This window comes from Xiphophorus hellerii, chromosome 9 (genome assembly GCF_003331165.1).
Source record: "Xiphophorus hellerii strain 12219 chromosome 9, Xiphophorus_hellerii-4.1, whole genome shotgun sequence".
Classification (NCBI taxonomy): Eukaryota; Metazoa; Chordata; class Actinopteri; order Cyprinodontiformes; family Poeciliidae; genus Xiphophorus; species Xiphophorus hellerii.
The window spans coordinates 26,564,025-26,574,220 of NC_045680.1; the positions used below are offsets into that span (position 1 = coordinate 26,564,025).

At 38.0% G+C, this 10,196-nt stretch overlaps 1 protein-coding gene across 1 annotated transcript in view; it reads right to left on the bottom strand.

Moving 5' to 3' along the window:
* tgfbr3 (transforming growth factor, beta receptor III) overlaps positions 1-10,196 on the bottom strand; it is a 79,988-nt gene that overhangs the window by 46,861 nt on the left and 22,931 nt on the right. Inside the window, exon 3 of the mRNA XM_032571779.1 lies at positions 4,827-5,014. Coding sequence (XP_032427670.1) covers positions 4,827-5,014 — 188 coding nt within the window. The remainder of the gene's footprint in view (positions 1-4,826; positions 5,015-10,196) is intronic.

A 10,196-nucleotide genomic window follows, 5' to 3' on the forward strand; every position in this document is an offset into this window, starting at 1 on the left:
CACAGGTGTTCCCCGTGCTGCAAGGCCGTCGCTCAAAACACACCAGCACAGCCTGCTCTTCAGACAACATGCTACTTCCTCTCTCGGAGGTGAAGAATAGAGACTTCTTCAACTGCACACTGACCAAGTTGAAAAAAAGCAGAGTGATGCTAAAGGAGGAAACTGATTTATCACACCTCAGGGTTACATGAAATCTGTTCAAAGTAAAAGAAAAAGCATCCGCTGTATCTCTGCAACAAGTGAAACTTTGAGAAACATCAAAACAACTACAGAATATGAGCATAAACAGAAACTGGCTGGTCACTAAATAAGAGCACAATTCTCTTATATGATGACACCTTTGGTACAGATGTGCATAAGTTGAATGAATAGTTTCGCAAACTAACAAATAGCAGCCAATTTGAGCAAGTTTTCTCTTCAATAAAGTTAAACAGCCATTATTTAGTTTCCTGTGATATGGTTACATTTTTTAGTAGAAGTTCCAAAAAACAAAAAAATGTCTCAGTAAGGTGTGTTGTGATTCTTCCTAGGTGTGTTTTATTTCTGCAGACATCTCTATCTGAGAACCTGGGCTTTATTTTCCCAGGAAATAAATTTTTTCTTTTTAAAAAAACAAAAATATACTGTTAAGGAAGTAAAATTTTCAATGTATCTGTTAAGCAAAAAAAAAAAAAACAACAAAAAAAAACTGATTCAGTAATAATTACCCATCAGTGTTTGGAAATCAGCAGCCAAATCTCTGATCGGTGCACCGTCGCTCAAGGCCATCGCTTGATAGGCTTGTTATGTGCTGGATTATGTGACAAACTGGGTCAACCTGGAATGGACTGCAGCACAACCATTAATTATATAAGAATCTGAGATATACCACTAAACCCAACATATTTCCTAAATCAGCCATTTGCAATCCAAAAAGTCATTTTTCCCCTCAGTCCAGCAAAACAGAGCCACAAATGTTACGTGAACTGTTTTGTTTCTATTTTTAGGTTTAAAATAAAGAAAAACATAAAAGTTTTTAAAATAAAACAAATGGAATGGATAAACTCTTTTCTGTGGGATGCTGAAATAATGAAAAAAAAAAAGTTTAAAACCTAAAGACAAAAAAATGAATCCAAGAAAAGTCTTCTATTGTGGAAATTCAATGCCATTATTCCATAATAAAAGGGGAACAAACTACTAAAAACATGCCTTCATTATTTGAGCTATACTTAAAAACATTAGCCAGTTCTTGTCAATTTTTAGTCAAAAGTATTAGGAGCCACTGTGGAAGGTTCAAAAGCCACTTGCGGCTCTGGAGCCTCTTGTTGCAGATCCTAAAGGCTCCTGTGTGGGACAGAAAGTTTGTGCTTGACTAACTTAATGACAGTTAATAAGGTTTTTATTTGGAATCCTGGTGATCTAAAAACATTATCAGCTTTAAGGTTTGGGAGAAACTCTTTCACAATGTAATCTCTTGATCGCAGGACAAACTGTTTACTTGGAGCCATCAAGGATAAATAATGGAGAACAAAGTGGCTGTTTAACTCTGCTCTTTCAAGTGAACGTGGCCAAGGAGATTTGAGATCTCTTTATCTCTCTTTATTTACCCATAATTCCTTTAATCTATCAGACAACCTCTTCTTCCTGTCATGAAAGATCAGGGGCAGATTAAGCTGGTGACGGTGTATCTCCACCACACTCCCACTGAAGGCTGGCGGAGGAGGAATTTGAGTCCAAACATGGCACTGTGCTCCACAGCTCAGGTGGACCAGAGTGGGAAGAGATGCTGGTTGTCCTTCACAGGCTCTTATCTAATCAAAAGCAAAGATCTTGAGAACCACAGTGAGCTTCAGCATGGTCAGCTGGTCCCAAAGTGACCTTCTGCAGCCAAGGATGGACTATAGGGTGAGCTGAACCTAGAGATATGAGAAGATGACTTGACTCAAAAGCAACATACCGAGCTCACTGATGAAAGAAAACATTCTATGCATTTCTGAAAAGAAAATATGAGGCTCCCTGGAAAAAAATGATAAACATTAACTCTAAGGAGACTTGTAGAGTTTTGAGGGTTTATTTTAAAAAAAAAAGAAAAACAACCAAAAGTTACGTCGGGTTAGAGGCAAGGGCCTTGTGTGAAATAAAAACAGCATTATTTAAGAGGCAAAAACTAAGCTCTAAGTGTAAAGTAAAGTGATTAAAGAAGTAGTTATATTTATGGCCTTTTTTCACCCTCATGTTCTCAAGTCTTTATGAAGCACACAGACGGGATTATCTCATCAGAATGTATTTCTGGTGATATTTCATCAATATTACAGCACACATGATTAAACCTGAGTAAAGCCAACATATTTTGAAGTTGTTAGTTGACAGTGAACCAAGGTGACGTAGTATTTACTGTCTGTAACGCAAAAACTAAGTTTAGCATGTTGATTAGTAGCTTTATTTAGAGAAGTGGGAAGTAAATGTAAATGGTGTCACAAAGGAAGAAGGCTTTATCTTTGTGTGGTTCGTGTGGTTCTATGTTATTAATAGACAATGTGCACAAAAAAAAACTGAACACTGGAAGACAAGGCAAATATTGATCTGATAAATTATTAGCTTAAGTAAGCTCCATGCATATTGCCCCTGTGACAGAGTTTGAATAAATTCACTCAAACTCCTGAGTAGACAGATTTGTAGTAGAGCCAAGATTTTGACACCTTAATTTAGATTAACTAATTTTAAAGCATGAAAAATTTTAATGCAGTTAGTCGCTTTTTTGATTGTTTGTTTGATTTTACATACCAAGTTTCTGGCTGGAACCCTTGTATATGTGCATTTCTGGTACAACCGTAAATCTGACGCAGAAGCAACATCCACAAGCAACAACCATGGATGACAAAGCCACTTCTCTTGGGTCACTGGGGTTTTAGTTTTTGCTTCATAAAACAATCTGATCAGACGCTGGAAAAGACTATTGCTGTTTTCAAGTTGTCCTAAAAGAAGTTAGCCTATCAGTGAAGCTATTCAAGCTTGAAATAGTATGTCGACACTAAACATGTAGCAGAAGCACAAATGTCCCCAACGCTAATGTCAGCGAGCGATCACAGTCCACATTTCTGAAGAAGTATTTAAAAACAAGTGCTAAATGAATGATCAAGGGTTTGCACCAATTTGATGGACGAATAACCTAAATAACAGGTGCAAAACAATAGATATCTTTGTTGTTTGTTGTTGAGCCCATTTGTCAATTTATTCAATAATTTACCAGGAAGAAGTGGCTTTAAATTGAAATGCTGCTTTTTTTTTTACATTGTTATCTATTAAAATACAATTAATTGCAATTATTTAAGTGATTAGAGATCCTGAAATTAACTCCATTAGAAATTATTCGAGTCCAAACATTAATTTGTAGATATGATAGATGTGCTTCAAACCATTGCCTTATTATGTTATCAATGGATACATAAAAATAATACGAGGAACTCACTTTGCATAAAAAGTTCCTCACATGCAGGGAAACTGCTGCAAAAAAACAGTTTTCTGGATCATCGTGAACTTTAGTGTGACAGGTTTTGTTGCAGCCAAGAAGACCAGGCCAGCTCCAGAACAGCCTCCTCCTGAGGAATGTGCTGTAGAATTATGGATGACAGGGCTGGCTATACATCTGTACATAAACTGAGGCCTTTACTTTTCACAGTAAAGTGTCCTCATACAGTTCATGTGTTTGGAGTGGGCTTCCTTACATTTCTGTCCAAAAACACCACCATGAGCAGAGTATGATCAAAATACAAAATGGACACAATACTAGCCAACATGATGAAGTACCAGGTCACAAGCCAAAAGACATGAAGTGGATCAAAGATCAGAACGTTTACATTTTGGATGCATCTCCAAAAACTCTCTGGATCTGTCGAGCCTTCACATAGAAACTAAAATCAAGCAGGTCAGAGTTAGCAGACATTATGAGGAAGGAAAAATTGTATGTCTCATAAATTTGGTGCATTTGCTGAGACTAGCTTTTGGAAAATTTAAAGTGACTTTTAGTATTCTGCAGAATAGCCTAGAAAGAAGCAAAAAAATTAAAAAGCTACACACTGTTATCGACTATACAGGAACATTCACAGTTTAAACCTGTGATATCTAGGCCTAAGATACATGCAACAAAAGCAAAACATCTATCTCTCAATTAAAATAATGGAATTATTATTTGCAATTATCATCTATATGAGAGAGCAATTATCAAACGGGTATTATTAATATTATGTTGTAAAACGCCTTAGGAGTGCAGGAACAGTTCTTCTGCTGCAAGTACCTCAAAGCTGCTTTCTGGATTCCACTCAGCAGCTCCAAGCTGCAAGCCTGCACATGCTACCCTGCACACTGTGGTGACAGTTAAAAATCCAGACGGAAGACTTCTTCACGCATGATTCACGTTCAAGGTTTGGCTGACGAGCCGCAGTCCAGCCACAGGATCTGCGGCATAAACCCTGAAGATGGGGAGGGGTTTCACTATCAGGAGATATGAAGAGGACCAACAAAAGAACCAAGTTCTTTGAAAAAACTTTTAGGTTCAGGTCGAGAAAGCTGATGTAATCGGGTTCAGATAACAGTCGCTTTACTTGGTGAATCTGTGTGAGTTCATCACATATTGCTGTGTGTTGAAAGGTCACACCAGTGTATCATAATGTACAGAGTGTGTGGATTTTCTCACAAGCTGGACATGAGAGGATGGCCTTTTTCAGGCGATAGATAGATGAGGAGGCGGAGCTAATTCAGATCAAGTGTGACAAAGTTGAACTTTAGTCTTTAGAAAAAGATATCCTCAGACTTTTCTTGGCTTTGTTTTTCAAGTGTGAATGACTCACTCTTGCAGGAGTGCTGTCTGGGCCCTCTGCAGCATGTCCTCTCAGGTTAATGACGTGGACCTCCTGAGACAGACTCATGGTGCCTTTGCTTGCACAGCCTGACATGGCGGTGAAGCTCTTCAGGATGGCCTGCACAGGGTGTCCGGTCCCGACCGGCAGCAGCTCACACGGACTGCGAAGCAATGGCCCTTCAATGCAAAAAAATCACAAAGAACACATACATCACATATATATTAAGGGAATATATGTTTGCAAAGTTTAACCCTAACCATAAGCACATGTTGGATAGTACCAAGTTAAGCAATAAATAACAGCTTTATATAATTATTCACTCACCTTGAATTTTTCCCACTCTTTGGCAGAATAGATTACAGGAAACTGACACTGCTCATTGCCATAAACATATCATGACTACAGTGAGACATGGTGGTCAGATTTGATTCAAATCCCAGTAAAATACTGAGAAGTTTGTAGTTGCTTTGGTCAAAAACAGCAAGGCACCTTAATCAGGGTACCTGCAGGTCTCAGCAAGTCAAATTTAAGACTTTTTAATACCTTTTTAATGCCACTTTGAATAAAATTTATAACCAAAATACAATAAATATAGAGGATGATGGGGAGATTCTGCTCCACTACAATCAAGCATGGCAAAAACTAACATTTCGGAGGCTTTTTGCGGATATCGGCCGAATCTGTGTGCTTCTCACACTGCATATGGCTCTCTACCGTCTTAACTCCTAAAAGCACCAAGTTAAAAAGATTTTTTTGTTTGTTTTGTTTTTTACAACGTTGTATTGGTTGGCAACGGAAGTGAGCCAGTAGCAAAAATTAACATCATCCAGGCAACTCGACAAAAGAGTTGAAGTTATGATTGAGTCATGTATACAGAGGGGAGAACCCTAAATAAGGACAGGATTATGTTTTAATTATGGTCTTTGTCAGTGCTTATTATATATGAAACTACATTTAAGCAACAAGATTTATGGGTTGTTTACAGGCTGCACTGAAGAATGAGGGCATGCCACACTGTACACTTCCATTCTGTCTGCCATCTGTACGACCCACTTACTCAAAGCCAGGGTCTTTACTTTTGTCACCCAACGGCAGCGTGGTACATAACAAGATTCAGTCGTTGAAGCAAAGCAGCACACCGCCCAGTAAAATGTGGCTATAACAAGGTCAGGTTTTCACCTCTCAGTTCATCCAACAGCCTTGTACCAGTCAGGGCCCGCTAACATTTCAAATGCACCGCATTAAACCCGCAAAGCTTGCCAACAGCAATCTGATGGAACATGTGGAAACAATTAAAGTTTGAGCGAAAGACAGTTCAATGGCAATTGTAAATTTTCCCCCGACTGAAAACATAGTGCCTCAGCAGAGGGATAAACCACTGGGGAAAAGTTGGCTTCTTTTTCAAACTCAAACACGCAGCCATTGTTTTCTCTTTCTGTGCTCTCCAACAAGTCTATGTTAGATCAGCATAAAGCTGCACATCACACATGGCACAGCTCCCCTGCGTTTGTTGTGAGAAAATCGGGTACGTTTTATTGTTCCCATACTTATCTGACAAGGAAAAAAGCTATCTTGAGCTGAATTTTGTGCCGCCTCACTATTTATTCAAACACAGGGAGACAGAAGCTTATTAGGAGCTTAAAAATCCTATTTAAGCTGATTAAGACAAAGTAAGATCTCATAAGGCGATAAAAACAGAAGGCCTAATGGCAAAAACCTGTGTTGGATCAGTATTTCCACCCTCTGCCTTTGACCCCTATACCCGTTTCCTCCCAAAGGAGCGCAGGCAATTCCCTCCCTGAACATGTCATCACATCTCACTCCCACAAACACATCCGAGGGCACTCCGACTCACTTTTTCCCCCGTACTCACATGGAGAATAACAAACAACCGCCAGACAAACAAAGAAAAACGCAGCTCCTTGTCAGAGACTTCCAAGAGATTACAGCACCAGCTGGAGAATGATCTGATTTTCTAATTGTTTGGGAGCACAACAGAACAAAAGATATAAAGAAAGGGAAAAAAGGAAGGAGACTACACTTTTTTTTGCCAGTACACATTTAGGTAAATAAAGGGATAGTTTAGAAGTTTTAAAGAAAGTTACTGTTAAAAAGTTGATAATAGTGGATAACTTTATTTTCTTGGTTCCTGATATTTGGGCTAGTCTTAGAGGAACCAAGATTAGAGCGAATTATTTATGTTTTTTAAACTTCCAATATCAATATGTCTCAGGAACTTCATTTATTGCTATTTTGTAGATTTTTATAATTCACTGCTTCTATTTCCAGATAGTTATTCTATGCAGAAACAACCTACGTGTTTTATACCCAGTATGTGTTTCACACAGGAAGATAATTGGTGGCCCACCACCTCTAGCCCCCATTTTCTGTGTATATTACGATTGGACTATGCTCATAACCATTCCAAACAACTCTGACAACAGCTAAACTTCATAAAGTACTGCTCACATAAGTCAACAGAATATTTTTGAGGGTTTTTTTTTGCAGCCTCATTTTATTATTAGACATAGACACAGTCTGTATAAAATTTGGCAGTTTCAAGAGTTTCAATAAAAATGTATAAACAAAAGCAAAACGGTTATTCCTACTGTGGCTATAATAATTAGGGGTGCAACAATACATACGATTTCTTTCATTTTGGGAGATCTGCAATCAGCTGGTACATGTAAAGCCGATCTTATACACCAATTCTTATCGTCCTCTGTCTCCTTTTCATTTGCCTTGAGAGAGGGCTGACTGACAGACCTGCCACCAGATCACATTTGCATATGCACAGTAAACAATAGTCACCCCACCTTTCCTACTTTAGCCACTATTTCAACAAAAAAGAAATGATATTGGTCGAAATCAGAATCAGTAAATCAGTCTTTTTAAAGGCTGTGATCGCTAGAAAACTGCAATCGGTGCACTTATATTCTGATTATTGTGGTTAGAATATAATCTTTATTGTTTATTTATAGTTTTTTTTATTTCGATGCAAAAAACCTTTAAGTAACAACCTGCTAAAGATAGCAGTAGTAGTTTACAAGTGCATTCTGTGCAGAATTCTACAACTTTTTTGCCTTTCTGTTCTTCATATACTAAAACTGATATTAGCTGTTCGATTAGTTACGCTTTTCATAGCTCATAGTTTTCCACTAGTAGTTTCAACGTATTCATAATAGTATAGAACGGCACTCCTTAGGTTTTCACACTATGATTGAGCATCTTCTTCACAAGCAGACATATTTGTCACAGTCAAACTTTTCTTTCTTATAAGCAAAGCATACATGTCAGTCTTCTTTCAGCCAGTGCTCAGTAGCAGGTGGGGAAAGGGAAATGCTTCACTATTGCATGCTTCATATATATATCATATATAACAAAACCTAATTCTGGCCCCTCTTGTTCCAGGGACCAACTAATCTGATTTATACTCAAAGAATCTGCTACGAGAGTAATCTACAGGATGTATGCCTTAACCCTTACAGAAGCCCTGAACTGTCCCTTTAGTTAAAATCCTTGGTTCTGTTTAAAGTGCATATGTCATTTCTATTAGACTAAAACCAGAAGACACAGGAAATAAAGCTAGCATCTGTTGGTTCCACCACATAATCCGTCTGCCTCTCTCCCCCGCTTCTGTCCTCATTTTCAGTTATTCTTCTTTTTCTTTCATCACTGGTTGTGTTCTATCTGGGTCAGGCCTTCTACGCCAACCGCAATAAGTCACAGAGGACACACAGTAATGGCCACACAGGCTTTTAAATTTGGATATTGTATTTAATAGATACTATTGTATTTATGTAACAGTTTTAAGTCTGACAGTAGGGCATATATATAATTAAGAGATTTCAATAAGTCGATATTTGTTTCTTATTTGTACCAAATGAAATTCCGCACGTTTAAAATTGGGTCAAGGAAAAAGCCCTTTGATGCCATTTAAAAATGGCTGCTTAGGCTTTAAACGCTGATGCTGACTGCATTATTATCAAGAGAAAGATCTGAAACTGTTCAGTTTTTGATTCTTGACAGCCACTGTAAAATGGAACAAACAAACAAAGGCTCAGAAATAGATTAGTTTGTTTAGATTATGGAATCCAGAAAAACATGGCTGCTGTCCAGACTGCTGTAGTTCACTGGAGCCACAATGGCCTTAAAAAGCCTAAGGGAAGCTTGTTTTGAATGTTAAAATAAGTTACATAATAGCTTAAAAGTGAGACGCTTCATTTCAGACAGGCATCAGGAAAGGCAACTTTCAGTGACAGTCGCTGGTGTAAAAACCACGTGTAATAGTGAAACAAGACTTTGTGGTTTTAGCTCTGAGGCTGAGAAGTTAAAAGCACTTAGAAACTTTCACCGCCTCACTTATTCTCTCTGGTAGTGGCTTCAGAAACGAAGCTACCGGGACTTGAGATGAGTCTCAAACTGAATTAATATGCAGGAAAACCATCTCACTGCTGATTAAAAAATTAGTCACCTTAAAGCTCGTGGCAACAGAGGATATGCACCAGCAGCTATAAAACATGTGATGTTCAAATTGCCCCTCCTTTTCTAATTCTTATTATTTGTGTTCAGAGCAACAACCACAAAGAGAAAACGGATACCTAACACACAAATGCGCTTCTAGCATGACTCACTGGTAGGTGTGTGGAGGTGTTTTTGTTGTAAGGCAAGATGATTTAAGAAAAACTGAACACTTAATTTCATCAACCCAGTAAGCTTTGTTACTGTTCTTTTGATATCTTAAGAGGGACTCAGCTTTTCCTCAGCATAACTGTACCTTCACTGTGATCTTCAGTAAGCAGGTTGTTTCTCCTTGTGACTGATTTCATACATATTGAAAGAAAATTATGTGGAATATTCATAAACAGCTTTTCTGAGGTTGATGTGTCCTCACCATAGTAACACAGAAAGACTGAGATGCAACTTGTAACACCAGCTCAGCAAAAAACACCACTTTGGAATCTTTCGATCTGTATTAAACTGAAAATGAGGATGAAAAGCTGCAACTTTTTTTAAACTTAACTCTTCATCTCATTTTATGTTCTTGCTTAGTGTTGTTATGGGCATTTAAATTTGAAAACATTATTATTCATCAACATTTTCCACCCCAAGAGCCCTCATTCGCTTGAGCAGTCCTGTTTTCTGTTTGATCGCTCTACTTTGGTGATTCTTGTTACTGTGAATTCAAACTTCCTTCAATCATTTTTATTGTCATTGTGTTTAAAGTTCAGGTGCCCTGTCTGCTTCTGTGTCTGATTACATTCTGAACATATCCACTATAGTTTTGCAGGGACGTTCAAGTCGACGCGTCAGAAATCGAGGCAGACATATCCACTGTTAGAGGTTAAAATATAAATT